Source organism: Pithys albifrons, chromosome 7, assembly GCF_047495875.1.
Source record: "Pithys albifrons albifrons isolate INPA30051 chromosome 7, PitAlb_v1, whole genome shotgun sequence".
NCBI lineage: Eukaryota > Metazoa > Chordata > Aves > Passeriformes > Thamnophilidae > Pithys > Pithys albifrons.
The window spans coordinates 6,217,830-6,242,432 of NC_092464.1; the positions used below are offsets into that span (position 1 = coordinate 6,217,830).

The window sequence follows — 24,603 nt, forward strand, 5'->3', positions numbered from 1 at the left end:
GTCCTTATTTGTGTGCTCAGACTCTGTTTTTATTTTCTGATCTGACTGATCAGGCAGTGTTGGTTTGGTCTTCAACCAGCACTGTGCTCCAGAACTTCAGTGAAACCTTGAATCATGGAATCATAGAATGGTTTGGTTTGGAAGGGACATTAAAGATCCTCTAGTTTGAAGAGAAAGTGGTCTGGTGTGTTTGTGTCACCAACTTTGTGTATACCAAATAAAATACAACCTGTGCTGAGAAAAGCACAAGACTGACCAGCAGACCTGGAGGGTGAAAGGTGATGAGTTGTGGCATCCTTCCCCCTTCTGTGTTGACTGATCACCAGTCCTTAACCACATTGAATTCCTTGGCATTGCTCTCACACAAAATGTTTCCATAGGGAGCTCACGTGTAGCACAAAGTGAAAAAGCATACAGCCTGAGCAGGATATATGCTCTGATAACTTGTGAACACCATCACGTGCCCTCGTTACCACAAGCTCATGGGCAGTAATTCCCTCTTGGCATGCAGCAGAGCAGGGCTTTTCCACTGCTTGCAGCTTACTGAGAAAGCCCCAGCACATCTGTTCAGTACTTGAGCCACTGAGCATTCTTTGCATACCCTGCCTGGATAAGCTGTCACTCTTGATTTTTAAAACATTTCACAACAGAGGGTTAGCCTAGAATGGAGAACCTGTTCTGAGCATCATATGCAGAGGCTCCTCTGCTCACAAAGACTTACTGTGTAAGGCCGCCACCATCGTGTGTTATGTCAAGTGGGGATCACGTCCTCTCTGCCACAGCAAAGCACACCAGATTATCTACCCTTCATCAGTCAGCTGTGGGCCTCTGTTTTGCATTTAATATGTTTTTAGATCAATGCTTTTACCTGTTTTTCCATGCCATCATTCAGGTTTTAAGGATGCTCCTTAGAACATCTCCTTTCCATCACACTCTCTCTGAAGACGCTGGTTTTGATCATCCTTTTGAGAATTTGGCCTCCTGCTCTGTTTCTTTGAATGTTAGACTTGATTGGCTGGGGATAGAAGAGAGAGTGTGTATGCAAAGTTCTCATTAGCCTGGAGATGTTAATTTCCTTAAGCTTTATTGATAGTCAACCAGGGAATGATCTACAGTGCTTAAATTTAGTTTACTCCTCTGAGTCTCCCTTGAGAAGTGTCTGTCTCTCCCCATTGCCATTACAGATGACTACATGGATAAATATTTGTCTTTATGAATACTTCCTTGTTTGTTTGATCTTTAACAGGGTGCATTTTTGTTTCTTTTCTTTATACTCTGTGTTTTCTATGCAAAGCAGAATCCACCAGACGGGGGGAGTGGGATGTTTTGTTAGTATTATTACATTCTGACTTATAGCTGGTTACATTTTTAACCTATGAGTCAGGAATTTCTATCACAACCTTCAATTAATATGTGTGTCATCAGCGTAGAGACCAAAAGTTACAGGCAAACATATGGCTTGCTTTCATTACATTTATGGAACTTAGGAACAATGTTTTTAGTTAGAACACCAGGGACGTGGCTAGACAAGGTTTCCTGCAAACATTGCCCATAGGTCATTGCCACCTTATTCAGCTGGTCAGATCTGGCATACAAACAGCAAGTGCTTCAAGGAACTTGAAAAATGTATTTGTTTTTACAATTTATAGAAGTTAAAATCAGCAAAACAAAGCAAAAGGATGCCATTCATCTCTCAATTACTGTCCCAACTGAATATGCTGGTTTGTGGATGATATTTTTGAATGTTATCATTCCCAGAATGTGTTTATTTAAAAGCCATTTCTCTTTTTCTGTTGCAGTGAACTATTTCATAAAAAATGGTACAGAAGATGTGTTACTGTGTGGCAATAGCACTGATGCTGGGTAAGTGCTTTAAAACTATCTTCGTTTCTGTTCAGTTTTGTTGCTGGGTTTTTTATTATTTTTGCTACATTTTACTTTTGTTCTGTCCACTTCTCACCAGCATGAAGTAGATATTTCAACTTCCTTGTGTCAGAGGAGAGAGGATAATGACAATATTGTGCATAGCAATACAATTTTCTGAACTGCAGGAAAGAGAAGTTTGTGTTCTCATTTATTTAGATCTAAAATCTTTAGAGGCCTTATAACAGTTCTCTTTCAAAACATTTAAACTTCTTGATAAAAAGGTAACATTTCTGCTGAGTGGAGAGTATTTTAAAGGAAACAAAACAGGAATGGAAATGGAAAAACTGAAGGGATTTACAGTGATGATGAATTCCTGGCTTTTGGCAAAGGAAGATAAATCAACAAATGCTAGTCCCCAAAATAACATGCTTTGGAGGTGGGAAAGTACTCAAGTTTGAGTTGTGATCTACGTTTGTGTTTGATATGTTTGTAGACTATGTGTGTTTGCTTTTGTTATTGTATAGACAGTGAAGAGATCTTGAGGTACACTAATGTACTCTGCATAAAGGACTTTATTCATATCCCTGCCATCTATAGATGCCATCTAGTGTTTCCTCCTGCTTCCAGTCCTCAGGGTCTAAACACGCTGTCAGTGTGTGTGATTATATTTGACATGTTCTCATGATCTTGATGGAAATGGAAGTGTTCAGATGGGATGGAGAGAGATGGGATCTCATGTGGTCAGAGGAGATTACAAACCCTGCAAAGATTATAGGCTGTTAGGATTTGTAGGAAAAGGGAGAAAATACCTTGGAGTGGTGGGGTTGATGAGCTTTTGAGCAGAATATATGAGTGCATTTGAACCAGGGAGATGGGTGACCTAGGCCAAGTGAAGGGAGGAGATGGGATGATCTACTTCTAGAGGAAGATGTTTTGAGTTGGTAAAAGTAAATGTGGAACACTGCAAAGAAACACGGTTTAACTTAGCAATAATTTAATGCGAGTAAAGGCATGTGTGTACAGGGAGACAGCAGGAAGATGAAGGGAAGATATAATATGAACTTGCTTTTGGACAAGAAGGCAAGAAAAGCCTCAGGGTCCTGGGGAGAGATGATTTGCTTTCATCTGCCACTGTCTGTATCAGTATTTACACAAGACAAAGGGAGAGCTCAGTGTCAGCCTTCCCTCTGCAGGACTTGTGTGTCTGATCTGTGCTGCCAGCCTAAGCTAGTCTGTAGCTCCTTGGGCAGAATGCCATGCTTTCCCTTTTGTTTGTTCCACAGAAGGTACAATGTCAGCATCCATTAATTAAGTCCTTTGTTGATTGTAATACATTGTATTTATCCAGGCTCAGGCAGGACTCCAAGACTATTGGGATGTTTCCCGGGAATCCCAGGATTTGGCAATGTCTGTATGCTGGAGAACTTCAGTCTTGCTAATCAATAGGCAAAGATATTGAGAGAAAAAGTGTTCTGCAAAGAAATAATATTTTGCATGTCATGAAATAAACCTTGTTTTCACCTGATGATCTGAACCATGGTGGTGAAAAGATGCTAAGGTCATGAGCAATGCTGAAAGAGTGGATTAGAGCTATTTCTGAAGCGTAGTTTAGAGACTTCTGCTTTGGAATTGTTCAGGTGGTGGAAAGTTAAATAACAATCCAATATCCATGGAGTTTTTATATATTGGTAGCCTGTATGGATTTAAGGGTTAGGTTCTGGCAAGGCTTAGGAGAAAACCCACCCTTATTTCCTTCCCTAGAAATTCAATAAATTGTAGCAAAAAGCCATGCACAAAACCTCTGATGGAGACATTATGCCCAGGATAGATTCATAGCCGAAACAGCCAGGGGAGAACTTTCAGCTCTCAATAATAAGAAGAAAATGCCACCCCCACATCAAGTGTCCTTGTACTTGTTTTGATAAATACATCAAAACTGTCAGTGTTTGTGACATTAAGGGAAACCCAGTTTCCCTTTACACCTCAAGTCTTTCTTGTTCTGCAGTTAAGTATGTAATACCACTGGGTAAGGTTTGGTTTTACATGCCTAAAACTGGGGAATAAATATTCCTACTTATACTGATTTTTTTTATGCTCAGGACAAGCAAGTGTTGTCTCCTCTGCTATACATTTCACATTCACTCCTGTTGTTTAAAGACATGAAGATAATTAGAAAGATGATCCTAAGGCCCCAGGGGATGTGCAAAGTCATGTATTCCCACCTGTTAGAACAGAGACACCATCATCTACAGGCTGATGTATTTAACAGAGTGGATTTGTTTTCTCTTACCTTTCAATGATCAATGCAAGTGCACTCAATAGTAAAACAAAGTCTGCATGAGTGGGACCTTCTGGGACGGGTTGTACCACAGGCTTAGGGTGGGGAACTAAGAGGAAGTAGATGCATCAGGTTGTGGTTCTCACATGTGTTAGTAATGAAATTAATGACAAGTGAGGATGCTTAAACCTGGGAACACATCAAGGCATCAGGAAGGTGTGCTAAGAAAAGACAGCAGTTCATAGCCTTTGTGAAGCTTGCTTCTGCTCCCAGTTTGGAGCTTGGATTCATTAGCCTCTAGGGTACACTGAGGACTCAAAGGAAACACAGGGAAGGGTGGTGTCATGTGGGCACTCCTGGAAGGATTTGTTGTTAGAGTGAGGGATATCTGTGTTGTGGCCAGGATATTAAATCTCAAGGAAATTGACAAAGCCATTTTAGTGCATTTTTGAAAGCATGTTAATGACACTCTGAGGTTTGGCTGATTGCTGTTATTATAGAAGAGTAAAAATAAAAAATCTAAATGAATCTGCTATGGGAATTACTAGGTGATGAGACTCAGATGGTCTAATGTAAGAACATGAACATCTAGTGATGGAGACTGCAACCTGAGCTGGAGTAGCAAGCCAAAATCAGCAGGGAAAGGATCATCAGTGGATTCTATATCACAGACAACCTAATTATTTCCAAGGTGGGGGCTTTATTACATTACTAGGAAGGACTGTTTTCTGAACAAGCATCCAAGCTGCCAATAAAGCAGGAGGTAATGGATCTAGCTAATATTGATTCTTGTTCAGAAGGCATATGAATAGGTGTATGTCACTCAGCAGCAGAAAACATGTCTCTAATATTTGACCTGGCAAATGCAAGAAAAACAACATTTATTTACATTTTTAGATATGTTCAAGCAACCTCAAGAAGCTAGTTTAAAAACCATGCTGCAAAGACATGGTAAGAATGTTTGGGAGATAGGATATTTCTTAGGTGCACAAAGGCTAGTCTGTCTGTGGTTTTCCCATTTGATGCCTCAGAAACATTCTTCTTGACACCTAAAATTTGATTTTTCTTCATTTAATGAAATAGAACTTTTGTGTTGCTTTTCATTTTGCTTATCCAACTGAATTTCCCCCCTTGATGTACTGCAAGAATTTTCTTTGCACTTACAAGGAAGTGAGTACAATGGAAATAAGAAGTAATGTTTGGAGAAAAGAGAAAATCAAATGATTGTGATCAAAGGTGTTGTTTGGCTCAAAGTGAATGCTTGTGACATGTGCTTGGCATTTCACAAGCACATCCAGAAAACCACATAAATGGAAAAATCTTCTGCTCTGAGATGTGTGTCACAGATTGGTCAGACACTGGAAGCATTGCTAACAGAAATGCTCTCTTAACAAAAACATAAAAAAATGTAGTGTATGTGCAGAATTGTTCATGTTTCTAGATGTTTTTTGATGTTAAATGTGGTTGTTTTTTTGGATGTTGCACTGAGATATACCCAACTTGTTTCTCTTTGCAATTTCGGCTTCTTTTGTTCACTTTGTTTAAAATAAGTGGAGAAAGATCAGATAGTCTGATTTTCAAGGGAATTACAAACCCTGTAAATTTGCTTTTCAATTTAATTCCCAGCATACAGCTTATCCAATTTTGAACACCTTGTTTTAGCCCCAAGGAAAGTCCAGTAAAGAGTTGGTGCAATGATCAAATATTTGGAAGTTCTTAGGTAGGAGCAGAAGGTGGAAACTGCTCTATCCTTAGTGAAATCCAGCCTTAACATCAAGTGGACCATGATTTGCAAAGGCTACAGAACAGCACCGCCACCATACACTGCCTATAATCAGGCATATGGGCCCCTTGAAGGTGAGTGCCCTATTCTGTCAAAGTGGCCACAGTGCAAAATTGCCACATATCCACAGATGAATATTCGTGATGGTAGTGCCAAAGGGAAGGCCTGTGAAAGGAAAGGTGGTGCTTTAGAATGTGCTCCTGACACTCAATGCCTGGCCATGGGACATGGGCAACACCAGCCAAGGAGTGAGGGAGCCTCCAAGGGCTCTCGGGACAAGAGAAGGTGGTCCCACCTTTAGATCCAACAAGGTATGCTGCTAGAACACATCAGCAATTCCTCTTCCAGGCATCACCCTGTTGCCATGATCAGACCAGATTCATAGTGGGTGGGCTGTGGGAACTGATCCATGTCAGGTTGCACCAACCTGGTCACATTGCCCTTGCAATTATGGGTTGTCCTTAATTACTATTAACCATTCACTTTGACGAGATGACCAGTACTGCAGAGTACCCTGGATCCCTGCAGAGTAAAGACTTGAGGGGGCTGCAGCAGCTTGGAATTATCTGTCTGTGAGCAATGAAGATACATTTCAGCTCTATCCTGTTGTAAGTTCACAGGGACATTTTTCTACTGTGCTTACACTGCTGTTTTTGTTTCCCCTTCTGCCCGAAGGTTTGGTTGTGCAATAGAAACAGCAAGGAAATTTGTCCATTAGGAGAAAGAGACAAGATGCCCTCAACGTACAAAGTAAACAAGCAGACACCAAACAGAAACTTAAATTTGCTCTTTCCACTTTTTCACTTGCAACTGCAACAGGGAGTTGGTTTCTCAGAAAAGTGTACATGTTTTAAGTCTGTTGTGTCCTCTTTGCATCTCAAGGTCAGACTGCTTATTTTTTTTTCCCCTTACACATGATATGTCCTGTGTATTCAGCTCATGGGCAGGAATAGTCTACAAGATCATACTGACAATGAAAGCACATTTGCATCATGTCTGTACTGATATTACCAAAAAGACTAGTGAACAGGAAGGAAAAGCAGGCAGAAAAGCTACTTCTGCAACAACAAGAAAGCACCTTTGGCAACTGCATCCTAGTAACTGTTGCTATAGAAACTTTAGCTACCTTTAGTCTCACTATGACCTTGATTTTTCTTAACAAGATACGTTACAATAATGTACACTGTGGAGCGAGATTCTCTGTGATTTGGTAAATTCTGTCACAGAGCTTATTGCATATAAGGGATGAAGGAATGACCAGGTGGTGTAGTGCTCCTCAAAGTTTTTGTGTCAGTCCTAACTCTTTCTAAATATTATCGGAGAAAACCCCCTTTGTTTTGTTTTGTGTTGTGGCATTTTACTAAGGTAATTATTATGAATACATGAGGCTGCATCAGATGCCTGTTTTCATAGTGTCCATGAGAACCAAAACCAGTGTTTTTGTGGTAGGTTCTCCACACCACCGTACTGTCAGCGTACTCACACAGTGATGCAGCACCTTGATCTCTCGGAGCTCTAATAACATTCCTTTGCCTTTATGCTCCCTCCATGCAATGATTTAAAGTCCCTTGCAAAGACTTGTCCCACCCCTCAAGGGTAGGCAAGTAGTTTGCTCTGTACCGAGGAGCAGAGTTGCGGTCGGATGCTTCCGTCACTGCTACTGTAGCTGTTACCCAGACCTTGGCAGGCAGAGAGCCCGGAAAAATGTGTGTGTTGACCAGAACATGTCAAACAACATCCAGTAACACAGCTCCAACTGTGCTGGACACTGGGGAGCTGCACCAGGGAATAGTGCACCCAGCTGATTCTCTTATCCTACTGGCAATCAGGACCTTTGCAGCTCTGAGTTGCCTGAACGTAAATCCGTATTATTATTACTGTTGTTGTTATTATTGCTTGTTTTCTTAATATAAGAAGTCCCCAGATTCAGGACTTATTTTGTTGGATGCTGGACAAGTAGAGTGAGAAGAAGCTTGGAGGTTTGGCATTGCAGGGCTGCAGCTGGCTGACAGATGGGAGAGGTTGCTTGAGTGAGAAGGGGGACACTATTTCCAAATGTGTCCTCTTCAAATGTCACCAAAGCAGGAGGGTTTTGGAAAGAATTGTGTTGTTTAAACCACTAGAGCTAAAAACATAATTACACCCATGATTATCAAGCAACAATAGAGAATTTATTTCAAACCTTCAGGCTATACAGTACACCTTAAATGAATTTAACTAGATTCTGATGTAAATCACAGAAACTCTTCCATCTACTCTTTACTGGTTACAGAAGCAGCAGAATGAGGATGATTTGCTCATGGTAAGAAAGCCTCTCACTTGAGTATGTAAACAAACAGAAAGCAAGTGTGACACCTCAAAGGTGCTGCAGGGGACATGAGCGTAACTTGAGGTATTATACAGGTTTAGGGACAATAATAGCAGTGTCCACTCTTAGGGATCAGTGGTGTATTTGGAAGATCATGTCTCTGGTCAAACAGCAGCAGTAGGGATTAAATCCAAATCCACTCAATTCTTAAGGAGGGGTAATATTACCTCTTAGTCAAAGCTGTAATAAGCTCATCAGCCACATGAGAGAAGCAGACTTACTAGAGGCTACAGTCTTCATTAAGCAGTAATCTACTATTTTGTTTATGATGATAAATTATTGCCCTACATTTTGCTTGATGGGTTATACGGAAGATCTGGTGTCTGGCCACTGGATTGAGTCAGAAGAAATGACAGCTTGTTTGCCTTACTGCAACATGAGGTCCAAAAAAGCCACGTTGCAGCAGAGGGAGTCCTTTCCCTCACTGCTTGGATGCCTGCATGGAGGGGCCTGATGTCACAGGCTGAAACCCCTGGTTTTCCATCTGCCTGAGCAAGTAGCCAGTGGGGGAGGCTGAAACTTTTTCTGGACACAAGTCAGCAGCACACACAGGTCAGTGGGTGCTCTGAGCCTTTGAGCAAGCCTGCTCATGGGCACTTTGTTCCCATTTCTCCTCCAGTTTCAAGTCCTGTTGATGTTGCTCTTTATTTTGAGCTTTTCTTCTCTTCTTTGTAAATCCTTTTTCCTTTTCCCTGTAGCATTTAGTTGAATTTACTTTCACTTCTGTCATTCCAGACAATTGGCATCCCTTCCCATGGTTTTAGAAATACCCTTCAAATTCTCTCTGAGCACTCAGATGCTTGGAGTGAGAGTTGCTGGGCACTCCTAGACAGACCTATCCATGTCACTGCAAGTCAGATTTTGGCTTTTAGATGGTAATTAGTGTGGAATTGTAGCTCAGACTCTCTAACCACAATTAGTCTTTCATACAAAAAAGCTAAGAAAGAGCAGGAGAAGGAAAGGGACCTGTGGCTTTCAGACACACCAAACACCTGCTGACAGCAATGGCTTTGGCTGGGGTGCTGCTGCCTTTGGCCCCTTTCTCCTACATTGCCAGTTCCCCTTAAAACATTCATTTTTTAAAATATGGTTCCATTTCAGAATGGGTAGTTTCATCTTCTCAGGTAGAGGCAAAGTCAGTCCAAGGATCTTTGTCACTTCCCCCCAGCCACTGTACAGTATGCACTCCTGGTTTGGCTGCAGCTCCTCTCCCTCAAAGCCAAGGGAAGGTCAAAACCACAGAAAGTGCAGAGAAAAATATTCAAGCCTCTCTTTTGTGGCCTGAGGAATTTAGCAGGAAGAGGCAGGTTGAGGAAGACTCTACTGTGCTCATCATGGATGCCACAGGTATTATCTGTGCTTCAAAGCCTGTCAGACTTTGAAATCCATTTCCAACCACCTGGGTGGTTTCCATTCCCCAGGAATTAGGCCAGTGTCAAAGACATCAGCTGTAACCTTTTTGTCTTGATTTCTGCATTCTTAGGCTTAAACTGTGACCTAAGCATGAACACTGAGGGGCTTTTACCAAAATACGGGTCTGTTTTTTTTCTAATTTTTGCTGTGTCTGTGGTATGTGCTTTATCTCTCATTACTGCTTCTTTAGTGAACAGTTTGGTGTAGCAGCCATAGTGTCCCTTTGTAACCTAAGCCCAAGAAAAGTGCAGTCTTCCTCTCACAGAGGTCGTAGCTGACATGAGCAGCCATTTGATGCTGACTCTAGGTAGCACATGGACAACTCTCCCTGTATTTCCAGGGTTTGAATGATGCAATCCAGTGCATGGTTGCTTTACAAATCTTCTTTCATTGCCTAACCCTGTTGGCCGCTACAGCCTGGATAAGCAGGTTGCTTGGCTTGCCTAGATTAAACTCTTGAGACAGAGCATTTTGTAATTATGCCCCTCAGCTACAACTCTCTGGCATTCGCAGCCTATGTTGTTTAAACCAAAGCTGTTTCTTATGTCCTTTAATTTCCTGTACCAATGCCAGCTTACACTGGTGATTACAGCCTGATGGATAGGTAGGTAGGCTGCTGCTTTTAACTTTTCTGAATCAATGACACTAATTTTATTGTGATCAATTGAACAGCATCCTGTGACGCTCCTGTGGAGGATGGTATATTTATGTAGCTTGTTGTTACTGCCCATCTCTGCGCATCAGAGGAGAGTACAATCCTCTGAAATGCTTTCCTGAGGTAGAAGAAGCTAAAGAGTTTGCTAAAAAATCCAAAGGGATAGGCTTAATATTACACATTGAAGATGGTTCAGTAAAATCTTGAGACTCCTTAAAAAATTCCTGCAAGGAAATGGTGTCAGTTGCAGAATAATATTCTCATGTGAGAGTCTTGCACCTAAATTTCTGTGGTGTTTTTCTGGGAAGCAGCACTGTGTTTTCCTCTCAGTGTTTTTAACGCGTTTCCAAGCCCTGTGGGTTGTCGCCTCTGTGGGCTACAAAAGAGGGTGAGCAAGAATAAGGAGTTGACAAGTAGGATATTTTGTCTCAAGAGTCCAGTTGCCATAAGAAGGAAATAAACTAACATTAACAGCGTTTTTGAGCTGGGGTTCATGTTTTCATGTTACAGTACCTTGTTTGAAAGCTCCTAAAACTGAAGTTATTATTAGAGAAGAATTTTGTCCTGATTTCAGCTGGGATAGAATTAATTTTCATCCTAGTAGCTGGTACAATGCTGTGTTTTTGATTTAGGATGAGAATGATGTTGATAACACACTGATGCTTTCAGTTGTTGCTAAGTAGTGTTTCTACTAAGTGGAAGACTTTTCAGCTCTCATGCTCTGCCAGCAAGGAGGCTGGAGTGGCACAAGAAGCTGGGAGGGGTCACAACCAGGACAGTTGACCCCAGCTGGGCAAAAGGGTATGCCATACTATAGGAAGTCATGCTCAGTGTATGAACTGCAGAGAAAGCTGTCTTGGGGGACACTTCTTGGGAAATGTCTGAGCATTGATCAGCAAGAGGAGATCAATTGTATTGTGTAACCCTGTATAGTCTAATTACTTTATTATCTTCATTAATATTATTATTACAATTTTTATTATTTTGCTCCTTTCCTGTCCTATTAAACAATCTTTATGCCAACCCATGAGATTTCTCACTGTCACTCATCCAATCCTCTCCCCCATCCCACTGAGCAGGGTTGAGTTATCAGCTGTGTGAGACTTAGCTCCCAGTTGGGGTTAAACCACAATACGTAGACTCACTGTGGAGTCAGATCTTTGCATAGCAGCAATCTACTGTGAGTGGAAAAGGTTTTTAAGACATGTAAACACAGAATGAAACATGAAAATACTAATTGTATTATAATTGGAAAATATCCATCTGAGGTACCTTTGTTCACCTTCACAATCAGAAGGGTTGCATCTCCATATCCCAGGGCTTTCCAAACAGTTGTGGTAAAGTGCTTTGAGCAGTTGCTCCAATGTTCTTCTGCTTCAAAACTGTTTCCCTAAAAAGCAACATTGGCAGTGAACCTAAGAGTGACTCTATAGCCTCTAATCTGTGCTGAGAGATGTAAAAATACAACTGCAATGTTCCTAATATCAACTTTCTTTCAGACTTTTCTGTTCAAAATGGTGAACAGATTTAAAAGAAATTATCTCTCTCATTGATATTGATGGGAAAATTTCCATTTTGCTTAAGATTTTAGATAATTTATTCTAGATGAAGCCTGATTTCCAATTGACTGCCCTGGCTAGGCTTAGGTTCACCGTTAAAGTAACCACAGATGTATTCAGATGTTTTAGTCATTAATAATAATGATAAAATATGAGCGATGAGACCAGTTTCATGGAGCCACTTGGGATTGCCATATTATGGGAGACTAAGGAAAGGGCTGTTCACCTCCAGGACATGACCACTGAGCTTCCAGCCAAGCAAAGTCTGTGAGTGCAGTCCTCAACAATAATCAGCCTTACAAAAATTTTCAAAACAGGAATTTTCATGTCCTGTATAGATGTGATGTCTTAGCGCAAACAAGTTCCTGAACACTGTGAGCAGCACGTCATGGGCAATGAAGGCTGTTTGCAGCAGCAGATCAGAGGCAGAAATCTCATGTGTCTGTGGATGGGAGTGACAGCAGATGCTGCCTTTGGGAGAGAGGAGATTTAGTGAAAAGGCTGCCTCAAAAAAAGGCCTGGGTGTACAAGAGAGATTCAGTGTGCATCTGCGTATTTTATAGGGAAAAAGCTGACAATTCTGCATTTTATTATCTTTTAGCTCAGTGATGTTTCTGTAATTTTTATTCAAATGTGGCCCTTATCAGAAAACAATAGATAGTCAAAGTAGGAAAAATCTAGAAGGAGGCAGGAAAACAGTTGGAATTGACTCTCTTTTTCTTTCTTTGTGAGATACAGTTGTTATTATCTAAATTCTCAACTGAGATAAGCTAACTTGGCTCTACCTAAGGTGACAGAATCACTTATTATGATCTCACTTTTGTGTTACATTTAATTCACTAAACATCAACTGTTTGTTTTTTATTGCTTTTTCTGAAAACTACTGTAAACAAGGATCTGCACACATTTTGCTGTGCTTCAGCACTCCTTTTATCAGCATTCAAAGTAGATTTGCTTTAAAATTTGTACTTGACTACTGATATTAAATTAAGATTATTAAAGTGTTGTTGAATATCTAATATTTGTGGCAGACATCATACATTTTTGTAGCTTCAGAACCTATAGCAATATGTTCTTGTCTCAAAATGCAATACAAGATGGTTATCCTGTGCTGTAAAAAATGTAAGTTATATCAATATAGAATGTATATTTTTTAATGGAAAAGAACATTGATTTTCACACTGAGACATACTTTTGCCATTTGCCAGGACAGAGGGTGTTGCTCTGGTCTCATGATATTGCCTGATGTCTCTGGTCTCTGCCAAAGTGTTTCACAGTCCCTCTTGTTCCAGCCACCCCTAGTTGTGCCAGATAGAATTTGTACTGAATTGTACCAGGTTCATCTCTATCTGAAGGATAGAGGCTTGATTCTGCTCAAGGGGAGAAGGGAGAGCTGTTGTTACTGCATGTTCTGCTGAGATCTGCTTCTCCATGTAGTTAGATGCTTCCCACCTAAAAAATTCCAAATTACCACAGGGCTCTAAGACACCAGCAATGTTCTTGATCTAATAATTCCTTCCTAGGATACAGAAGTAATCCTTTGGATATTGCTCCACATCTTCAGTTTCTGATTGTGTTTGGAGAGCAGTTTGTGATATGCAAGAGGTGTGAGGTTTTTGAATAACCATACAGCACAGTTCTGGGGGAAAGGATGGCTTGTCAATCTGAGATCTCTTCTACCTTGTGTTTCACTTGGTGATACAGTTCAGTACTTACACAGCACCACTGAGAGCATTCTTTATCTCTTCTGGCATATGGGGCTAGAAAATTACTTGTAAAGAGCCTCCAAGGTTAATGAGAGTCAGTGAAATTCATGCTATCTGCATGCAATTTAATACAGTAATCTGTAAGACACACAAGGAAAGCTTTTTCCTGGCAGAAATAGAAAAATGTCATGACCCCAGACTGTGGCGGTGAGTGGAACAAAGGGCTGGGTTTCTTAGATTAAAGATTTAATCCTTGGAGGGGTTGAGTGTAAGGTCAGGCACAGTAAGCAATTGGGAAGGTGCTCAGATAGCACACACTGGTGTTTCCAGACAGTGTCAGACTACACAACCAGAAAAGCAGGTTCACCATCACAGTATTACCTGCAACTGTGACAGGAGACACCAAGTATATGATTCTTAATTAGAAATAAGTTCCAAGAGAAATCATATTTAAACACTAAAGTCTTCCTTCGGCATCTAATTCCATTTGGTTCCAAATACGTGAAGTGCTGGCTGCTCATTTGCCATTGCAGCTCCTGCTATTGTTACTATTTTCCAGTTTATCCTTTCAAAGAAAAAATAAAATTGCAAATATCTTTGGTATTGTGAATTAGCATCCACCTGTTTCCTGTGCTTTCACCCAGTGAAAGAATTTACCATCAGTGATCTGTGCTCTTAACCAAGGACATTCAAGACAATTTCCCTGAAAGTCACTTTATTCATGTTGAAGCCATTTAAGATGTACCTCATAGACTGTATTTCATGTTTTGCAGCAAGTGCCCTGAGGGATACATATGTCTGAAGGCTGGGGAAAATCCTGACCATGGCTACACAAGCTTTGATACTTTTGGCTGGGCCTTTCTGTCTTTGTTCCGTCTGATGACTCAGGATTATTGGGAGCGTCTTTACCAACAGGTATGAGATTATTTTATTACTGTTAAAAATTTTAAATAAACACATCATCTTTTTACAGTGATATGTCTGATAATTAATGACAAGAAAGAATTGCTGGTTATTAAGTAAACTGTGCTCTGTGTATGTGTGTTCTGGAGAAGGACCATCAATTGTTACAATTAATTTATTTTCTTAAGAGTGATGATGTACTTGGCATATCTGGTTTTGCAAGGCACAGTAATAAACACAAATTCAGAAAAAAGCAAGACTACCTGCTATATGTCAGTTCTCCCTGCTGCAGCATCTTCATCCTGGACACCTGACAGAGATGCTAAAGGAGTAAGAGTCACCTTGCAGTCACATGGGAAAGGTGGTCTGTGGGTAAACACTCATTTTATCATGCATTTCCTGAAATCTATGCAAACTACGGAGAACTGCATGTGATGGTTCAGTACTGAATGACATACTCTGTCCATGAAGTCACTGATGATTTGCTGCTGCATCTCAAAATTGCCCAAATTGGAAAATGATCATAAGGAAATCAAGAGACAATGCTGGCAGAACTGTTGTGCAGGTATTGAGTTAGTCGTCATGGAAGGTTTGGGGGATTTCAGCTTCACATGCAGCCAGTTATACAATTTCACTTCAGGAAAATATAAAGCAAAGAAACTGAAGATTCTTCAAGCAACTGTATTCACTTACTTGACACAGAGCTGCATGTGCAACTCTGGAAGACAGAAACTGTCAGGGCAAATAGGGATGAACATCACTCCCTTTTATGATTTGACCTTATAATATCACACAGTCTTTTCTGTCAGTAATACCAAGTCACCGACCATGAGACATATCAGTTACACATGTGTCACATATCTGGCACAATCCTGTTCTCATGAACTCCTGTTATGCTGATAAATATGGTGAACCACAAAATACAGTCAAAGGAGCCCAAGGTTTGGTTCTTCTTATTCCGAGATGTCTAAATAACGTTCAGATGAATTGCACACTAAAAATGACTTTCTCCCCAATAACTGCAAAGGACCCAGACTATAGGCATCTGAGGAGATACAACATGAATCCCACTTGGATGGTTTCTAAGCACTGGACAAAACCAGATTGAGCTCTGTGTGTGGGAATTTTTCTCTGATTCTAAGAGTATCTATTCTCAAAGAAAACCAGAAGAGATATTTGGTAAAGGAGGAAAGCATTCTTCTTTTAGAAATTAATTCACTGCAAGGCACATAGTTTTTGACCAAGGTATAAAAATTTATTGGTGAGATTATTCCTTGGATGTGGTTGTCATTTCTCATCAAAGGGTTTCTATATGAGCTATTAACAAAGACTAGATTAAATTATATCGTAAATAAGAGGTTTAAAAAAAAAATTAAAAATTAATATATTTTCTCTTAAGAAAGCATTTTATTCTTTTAAAGAACATTGTAAACAAGTGTTAATAATTTTACTTTGGTGTTTGCAGACTCTGAGATCTGCTGGGAAGATCTACATGCTTTTTTTTATGCTGGTCATCTTTCTGGGCTCATTTTATCTGGTCAACCTGATTCTGGCTGTTGTGGCCATGGCATATGAAGAGCAGAATCAAGCCACTATTGCTGAAACAGAGGAGAAAGAAAGGAAGTTTCGGGAAGCCATGGAGATGTTAAAGAAAGAGCAAGAGGTCAGTGAACTATGTGACATGATTAGCCTTGGGTGACTTGAACAGATGGCACCTTGAGATTCACGTTGTCTTTATTTTATATTTATGTGATAAGCAAAGTGAGAGTTTGCTTGAAAGCAGCTTAATATTTATGGTCCTGGACAGAGTTATTATTGTTCTTTATGAAAGAAAAATGATGGTTCTCCCTGTTAGAACTGAGGCTATTTGGGGTTTACATATCCAGAGCGGTACTGATTTAACCATACCACACATTCCAGCAGAGAAATTTATACTGTGTGGCATTTAAGATGTTTTAATGATGATCAAACTGCAGCTGCATTTGAGCACAAACCAGCTGTTTTGGTAGCTCAGGCATAGCCACAGATGAACCTTCTTCCACCACCATTTTAGTATAACCTAATTTCTTCACTCACTCAACCTGCCAGTTGTTTGATAAGAAAGGTAAAGTTTTAGGATAACCTCTTTGAACTACCTACAATTTCATTCCTGAAAAAGTAAACAGGCAGATTTTGAGGTTAAGCTTTCCAAATTATGCAAAGGGTATGGATTCAATGTTATGTTGTAAGTTTAAACAAGCCAGGGAGGCCAAATTGTGGATGTAGCCTTAGAGCCTTAATAACAGCACTTAATTTTCATGTGGTTTGTGTGGGGTAGAAAGCTTCTATTAAACAGTAGAAGAGAACATTTGAGGTGCTGTGAACAAGAAGACAATAAGAAAGTTATTCTGAAATAACACATAGCACTATAGTAGAGAGAAATAAATCCTTGATACACAATATAATATACATAATTTTCTTTTGTGTACATATGGCTTCTGGGTCTAATCTAAAGCCCGTTTAAATCCTTGGAAAGAAAATAGAAAATGCAATTCAGTCTTAACAAAGTGCTAGTGGAGGCTTATACATCATTTAAGTCCTTTTAAAGATCCTCTTTGATAGTTTAAGTAATAGGTAAGTGCAGTTTAGCCCATGTACAGGCACTTTTAACAGCGCAACTCTCTGCCATAAGCTAAGGGAGCAAACTGAGCTCCAACTCACACCTATTTTATACAAATTTCCATGTGTTTTGACTCCAGCTGAGCTCTTCCTAATAACAGTCAACTTTGGTAGCCCCCAACTATAATTAAAGGTATTTAAGAATTTCCTTTTGAAGGCTTTGATTTCAGTTAAGCCTGTATGCACACAGAAAAAGGAACATTAAGCCCTGAAAGTTGGAATGTGGCAAAAAGAAGGTTGCTCCTGAAAACCTAAATTGTTCCCATTTGTTTTTATGCTTTATAATATAGCTTTTTCTTCAGCCAGCCATTTCTCATTTTTCCTGTGCCCTGTTCAGTACAAAGGGCATGACTCAAGAGCAGCTCTTTGCTTTCTCATCATTTGTTCTGTTGCCTTAGGCCAGCTTGAGCAGACTTCCCGACTCAGACACTCAAAGCCTGCTTCGAAGAGGAAGTGACTAACATCCTCAGAGGTTTTTCAGTGCCTCTTGTCACTGCTCAGACTCCATGTGCTTCAAAAACACTAATTTGTATTTGTAATACTCCTGCAGTATTATCCTAAATTTACGGAAAGGAAATTTAGGAGTAGAGTGATTGGGATCCATCAAGCTCACTAATGAAGTCCAGTAATTTCTGCAAATCAACTCATGAAATCTCAAATTACACATTTTGAAGAAGGAGCACAGTGGAGCTTTCAGATGTCCTTCTCAGATGCCTCACCCCAGTCAGAGCTACTTAGTTTTAATCTTGATCTCCAAAACTTGATCAAGATCTTGGTTTTGACTTTCTCACTGTACCACTAAGTTCTTGCCTCAAGAACTCCCTCTTGCATAGTCCCCATGTCAGGGCTCATGTGAACTAAGTTTTCCTCCTATCCTTCCAACACCGTATGTCCTTGCCAGACATGTCTGGTCCCACACGCCTTTCCTGCTCCTTGAGCTGTTGCAGTGGGTTATGGCTTGCAGTGCCTGAGGGACAGGACATGGTTCAGCCACAGGATCCCAACCAGAAAGGGTACACAGGCAGGACATGGGGACATCCTCAAGGCCAGGCTGAATGGAACACTGAATAAACTGGTCTAGTCAAAGGTGTCCCTGCCTGTGGCAGGGTGGTTGAACAAGATGTTCTCTAAAGTCCCTTCCAACCCAAACCATACTATGATTCTGTGATCCTCCATTCCCTGAGGAACAATTCAGTACAAATCCTTTTTCCAATAACTGAGAGAAGTGCTCATCACAGAAGCAATTCCACCTAAGAAATAGGTAAGAAAATGCTAAGAAATGGAAAATTAGTTTATTTTGTAGTATGAGTACAGCAAGTTTAGTAGCACAACCTACAATAATTTCTAGATCAACAAAATATGACAGCAATCAGAAAGGAGAACTGAAACTCTTCAGACCAGCTTTTACACTGTGCAGTATAAAGAAAGCAGAAATATAATTGATAGACCTGCTTGGGGACTATCAGTCAGTTTATACAATTGGTCTAACACATTCCTAAATCTGAGCTTAACACCAAAAGACTTGCTGAATCTTTATGAAGAGAAAGCACTTCAGTGTAGCAATTAAGTCAATCGACTTAGAAAAATAAAAATAACAGCCTAGACCAGTGTCTGAGCCCTCCTCCTCTCTGCTCTAAGCAGCTTGCTTATGAAAGATATTTCCCACAGGAATTAAGTTTTGTTGTGCTCTCAGCTTGATAGAGCAACCGCTACTCCTTGAAATACATGATTGATTCTTTACACGGCTGTTAAGTGCCTTCACTTTCCTTGGACTGATGCCTGTGGGAGGAAGGGAGTATTTTGCAGTGGAGAGATGATTGCCTGTTTGATTCTAGTGGCTTACAGACAATAGCGCTGAGGATTCATCCATTTCTCCTGTTCTGGGCAACCTGGAGAGGCTTTTTTTTAATAATTCACTCTCTTAAGGCGTTTCAGCTGGGGGCTTTGCAAACAGGCTTGTCTCCAGACCACTGATGTGTCTACCACTGGTTCTCCAGCACCTCAAAACCTGACCCAGTGCTTTGTGCTCAGAGCCCTCTTGCTGCTCCCACCTGAGCCAGGGATGGGGACCCAGCACACTGGTGTAAGCTGTGGGTTCCTCCTTGCTCCTACTGATTCTTCCTCCTGGCTGCTCCTTTGCTCCCAAAGCTGTGGCTTTGTGCACTCAGGCTCTCACCCTCGGCTTCTGCAGGGTTTGTAGCAGGTGGTGTGTTATCACTCTGCTCCTGTAGCGATCCCCTGGATAGCAGGCACGGCGTGGAGGCACACGGCAAAGCAAAGTCCACCTTATCTGCAGTTAAGCCCATGGTTCTCTCTTTCCATCTCTGAGCACAGCTGCTCGTGCTGCTGCTCAGGATGAGTGTTTACAGAAACGTGCCAGCTGAATTGCCTGCTGTTCCAAGCATCCCTCAGTGATAGCCGAGATAAAATCCCAGCAGCCAGCTTGGCTGCCCTGCTGCCCACCCCTTCCTTTTCAAGGGACTGAAGTCCAGGGAGACTTTAATCAGAGGTTCCCCAGCCTGAGATTTCTTTTTGCCTGGCACCAGAAATCTTACTCCAGAGATGTGTGCACAGCATACCCCTGTACCTGTGTGCACACAGGCTGTTCCTTCATGGTGTGTCAAAAGGGTCTTGTGTGTGAACTCTACATAAACACCATTACTTTATTCATCCATTCCTAATGCTCCACCATAGGATCCAGGAGACAGACCTGCATATGTGCATTTGTACTAGGAACTCACTTGTTTATTTTCCCATGGCTAAATATAGAGGTTAGAAACAGGTAAAGACTGGTTCCAGCCATGTGAGATGGTTTTAAGATTAATGACCTCCTGAAACTTTTAATATGTCTCCTATACAACCTTAAAATTTAAAATAAAAAATAATTGCAAAGCAGTGTAAGTAGTAGTTCTCTGAAATCCTTAAATAATAATTCTTACACCTTCTCCCATCTTCTGATTTAGGCACTAGCTGCTAAGGGAGTTGATTCAATGTCACTTAGTTCATTGGAGATGTCACCCAAAACGGCAAAAGAAAGAAGAAATAAGCGAAAGAAAAAGAAATCTTTGGGAGCAGACGAGTACGGAGAAGACCAAAGGAATCCCAAGTGTGATTATGATGATGGTCAGAGGAGGATGGTAAGCCATGGTCTGAAACATCACTTGGTTCGCATTTTACTGGATAGGACAGGTGCTGAAAAGGCAATTAAAACTGAAATTTTCAGAATAATCAGATATTTAATATCATGACTGATATTAACACAGCAGATACTGCAGACAGTCTGTGATAGAATAGTGGAAGAAAATGTATTACCACTTTATTTTCAGAGCTAATTAAAAATGCCCATTAAACATTTTTACAAACATGGTTTTTTTCAATTTTTTTCCTTTTTTTTTGGCTTCAAGATTAGCAAGAGTCTGATTTATTTTCTCACTTTAATTTCATTCATCTGATTATATCTACCCTATCCCTACTAAAGATTAAAAATTCTTAGAAGAAACCTGCAAAGCTTAAAAAGAAAAGAGAGGAGGAGAAAAGGAGGAAAGTTGTCTCTGAGGGCTTTTTAAATGCTATACAAAGACATTATTAACATTTTTATATTCCTTTGCTAGTTGCCTTCAAGTCAAAACTTTGTGGCTCTTGTTTGTAGTTTCCATTGCAAAGAACAAAAACAGAGTGAGACTGTTGTTAAATAGGGTTTTATGCAAATGTTCCTGACATGCATGAATATGAATCTGCACATGCTGCACGTATCAAATGATCCTAAATAGCTCCAGGTAATTTGTCTTTGTTTAACTGAGGGCAAAGTTTAAATGAGTTTGTTTTGGTTTTCTGAATAGCCATATAATGGGCTAAGTCTTTTTATATTTTGTTGTCAGTGAATTTAGGGACACTTGGCAGCCATAAAAAGCTCATAGAAAATATATGTGATGTAAGTAAATGTGACCAATTAATGACTCCCGAGCTTACAGAATTTACCCAGATCTGGATTTCTGTAAATGACATGCATTTTTTAATCTCATAGTTTCTGTTGTTGTCTCATTGGTCGAGGGGGTCACGTAACAAATTACGCCTTTGTTAGAGCTAGGGTTGCACTTTGGCTTCATTCTGGATGGGGTTTCAAGACACCATGTGCCAGAATGACTGTGGACTGGAGCTGTGAATTGCCAGTTTATTTCTTAGAATAATATTTCTTGTTTTCACTTTTCCCCCCTGGATGTCATATGCATGAGAAGCATGGGAGACACATTTCAAAGCTTATAGTAAATCTTCTCTGCAAGGCTGTGTCTGGCATGGTTGGAGGGAATGAGGCTGAGTCATCATTCAGATGCTATCTGAGCAGCTGGAAGTGTGTTGCCATCAGAAATCAGTCTCAATGACTGTGCCATGGAAACCCAGGCATGGGTTTTTGACCAGTTAAAATTTGGTAGCTGTCCAAATGGGTTGTTTTTAGTTAGAAAGGGCCTGGGTTCTGTAGTCCTACTTGTACCAGTGTCACTAAATAGTATCATTATGTAAGTCAGTGGTGTAAGCTACAGCACAAAATTAAATCAGGCTTCATTTGGTTTGTCTGGTTTGTGGGTGCTGTGGTGACCTGACTTCTCTTCACATCTACTTATTTCATGGGAAAGTTCTGAAGAAGCTAAAATTCTATACAGGCCATAAAATCAAAAACATGTTCTGCCTAAATGCTCTTACTCCAGTAATTTCCTCTTCAGATATGAGGGAAGGGGTTAGACTTGAAGTCCTTATACATTTTCTAAACATCCTTTTTATTCTGCCAGATTTTTGGTTTATTTATTGCTTCGCTACATCTTGCTGATGCTCTGGCAGAGTTGCAGTCTCACTAACTGACGTCAGAGTGGATCATCAAGGCTGATATTTGAGTGAGGGAGACTGCTGTGTACTGAGGTTACCTACCCCTCAAGCAGCCATGTGCATTGAGATAATCATTTTACAAACCAATAAACCATATCCCTCTTCTTGCTCTTGGTTTGTTTAGTTTTTTTCTTTTATCATCTTCTTCCGTCGCCTCCTGCTGCTTCTTCTTCTTCCCCCTTCTTCTCATTTTCCCTGCAGTTCATTTCCTGCCCTATTTCTTTATCTCTTCTTCTCCCACTGCACTGTTCCATCCCTAGCTGTTATGAAGATGTGTGATAATGCAGTAGATCGGAGCTGGATCCCCTTCCCTGCTCCTGTCTTCCACTCCTTGTGCTGCCTTCCTGGGTCCTTTGGCACTTTTCATATTAGGGGAAGTAGATGCAAAGGAAGTATCACTCTGTGAGCTGAATGCCACCTTGACCCTTCCTATTTCAGTACATCTTTAACTGTCAAGTATTAGAGAAATACCTGATGGCTAGGAATGACTGCTCAACCTCTTAACTTTGTGGAGGCTGAACACATGTAATTAAGCCTCTCTCCGAAGCATTTGATTTAAAATGGAACTTACTGCTGTCCCCAGAACTTCCTCGCTCCTGAAAACCTGTTGCAAAATGTTGTTTCTCTTTCCCCTTTTTCCTTTCTGGGGATTTCCAGACTCTCCTTGGCATTAGTTATGGTCCCAGTGCAAACTTGGTGAAGCGCAGAACCAGCCACGGAAGCGTATTCAGTTTCCGACTCCGTGGCAGAGACACTTGCTCCGAAACAGATTTTGCCGATGATGAGATCAGCATCGCTGGGGAAAATGAAAGCCACCGGGGCTCTCTCTTAATTCCAAGATCTGGGAGGCGTCCAAGCGTGCAAAGTCAAGTGAGCCATAGTTCTCACCCTGCTACTCCCAACTACACCCAGACGGGCAAAAGGAACAGCTCAGTGGATTGCAATGGTGTGGTTTCCCTGATAGGAGGAGGCATCGGGGCACTCAACCCAGACCCTACTTCTCCTGCAGGGTTACTGCTCCCCCCAGTTATTATGGAAAAGCCTGGAACAGGCGACCTGGTGAGTACTTTATAACTTTTGTATATGATTCGCGCTCTTGTTTCCTTCTAAATGTTGTTGGAATTTGCTGTAATTTATTTACATGATATGGAGTCTGCAGGGAGAAGCCCGGACCCATCATTCCAGGCAGGGTGGAAAGACAGGGGGCTCACTCATACAGAGATGTATGTCCAGTGCCACATCAGAGAGGTTCATGCCTTCTGGTGAGACTTGCTCTTCAGAGTTGGCTGGAGGCAAATACCTGGATCTTGGGTTTGACATGAATTTTCTTTGCTTGAAGGGACATTTTTAAAGTTGGTTTCTTTTGACTTTGAATATCTGACATTGTCTAGTGGACACAAACATATGGTTTTTAAATGATTCAGTTTGTGTATTATCATCTTGAGACACTGTTTTCTCTCACTGGTTGCACTTTGTTTGCATCTTATCTCTCTGGTCGCCTGTAGAACTACTTGTGGTGGGCTTTTTCTGCAGTCCAAAGGTTGTTCCCAAAAGGATTTAGCACCCAGTTCAAATAACACCCAGAAAATATGAGCATATGATCAATAGACTTCAGGCCTTTTGCAGATAGCCAGGATCCTTGTTACAAAGCACTACTGCTGCAAAGTATTTAATAAAACTGTAACTAGGGTTATAAAGACGGGTAACTTTAGGAGACCTAAGTACAAAATCACTTGGAAAAACACATGTTGTTGTTTTTTGAAATAGCTACTACAAGGTAGAGAAATTTGGACAGGTTGCTAGTTTGAGATGGTGGGAATTTATCTCCTTTTTGTGTAGATAATCTACACTGATGCTCATCACTCTCGACAGTCTTTAAAGCAATGAAGGTCACTACTACAGTCAGTGTGTGCAGGATTTATTCCATTTTAGAGATCAAAAATGGATCAGAATAGATTCTCTCCCTGGAAGTGCCTCTTTCTGTTCACTTTAACCACATGTCTTAAGTCAGGTGAGATAAAACCCACTCAGAGTAACAAGGTGCCAAAAACAGGTTACATCGGTGGGGAAGAAAAAGCAAATGTGATTATAACATGTATTAGGCAAGGTATCTCCTAAAGAGAAAGGTGAGTGAGATGGATCCCAGTCATGGTGTCAGATTATCAGTAAATTGAGAAGTAGCTTTTTTCTTTAGAGCCAAGCAGCTTCTTTTCTTTCAAGCTCTGGCTGATTTTTTTTTCCTCACCTATCTGGACATTCCCTGTAGTCCTGCAAATAGATTCTCACACCACACATGAGAGGAGGGGTCGTGCTGCGCGTGGGAAACCGGTTGATGTGAGAATTATCTGTTTTGTTGACAGTTTTGAGGCTGTTGCTGCTTTTCTGGATGTTCACACCTTTGTTCAATTAGGACTTTGGTAATCCCACTTTTGTTCTCTGTGGGCAAGGATGACCAGTCCTGAAACAAGTCTCTAGACAGCTGAGCAACAGAAACACTCTTTGTAGATAAGGAAGTTTCATTGGATTTAGCTCAGTG

At 40.8% G+C, this 24,603-nt stretch overlaps 1 protein-coding gene across 1 annotated transcript in view; it reads left to right on the top strand.

Annotated features, from left to right (window-relative positions):
• The window catches only part of LOC139673931 (sodium channel protein type 5 subunit alpha-like), a 209,977-nt gene that overhangs the window by 77,398 nt on the left and 107,976 nt on the right, over nucleotides 1–24,603 (top strand). The window contains exons 8-12 of the mRNA XM_071559873.1: nucleotides 1,800–1,863; nucleotides 14,402–14,543; nucleotides 15,997–16,194; nucleotides 20,153–20,326; nucleotides 22,725–23,126. Coding sequence (XP_071415974.1) covers nucleotides 1,800–1,863; nucleotides 14,402–14,543; nucleotides 15,997–16,194; nucleotides 20,153–20,326; nucleotides 22,725–23,126 — 980 coding nt within the window. The remainder of the gene's footprint in view (nucleotides 1–1,799; nucleotides 1,864–14,401; nucleotides 14,544–15,996; nucleotides 16,195–20,152; nucleotides 20,327–22,724; nucleotides 23,127–24,603) is intronic.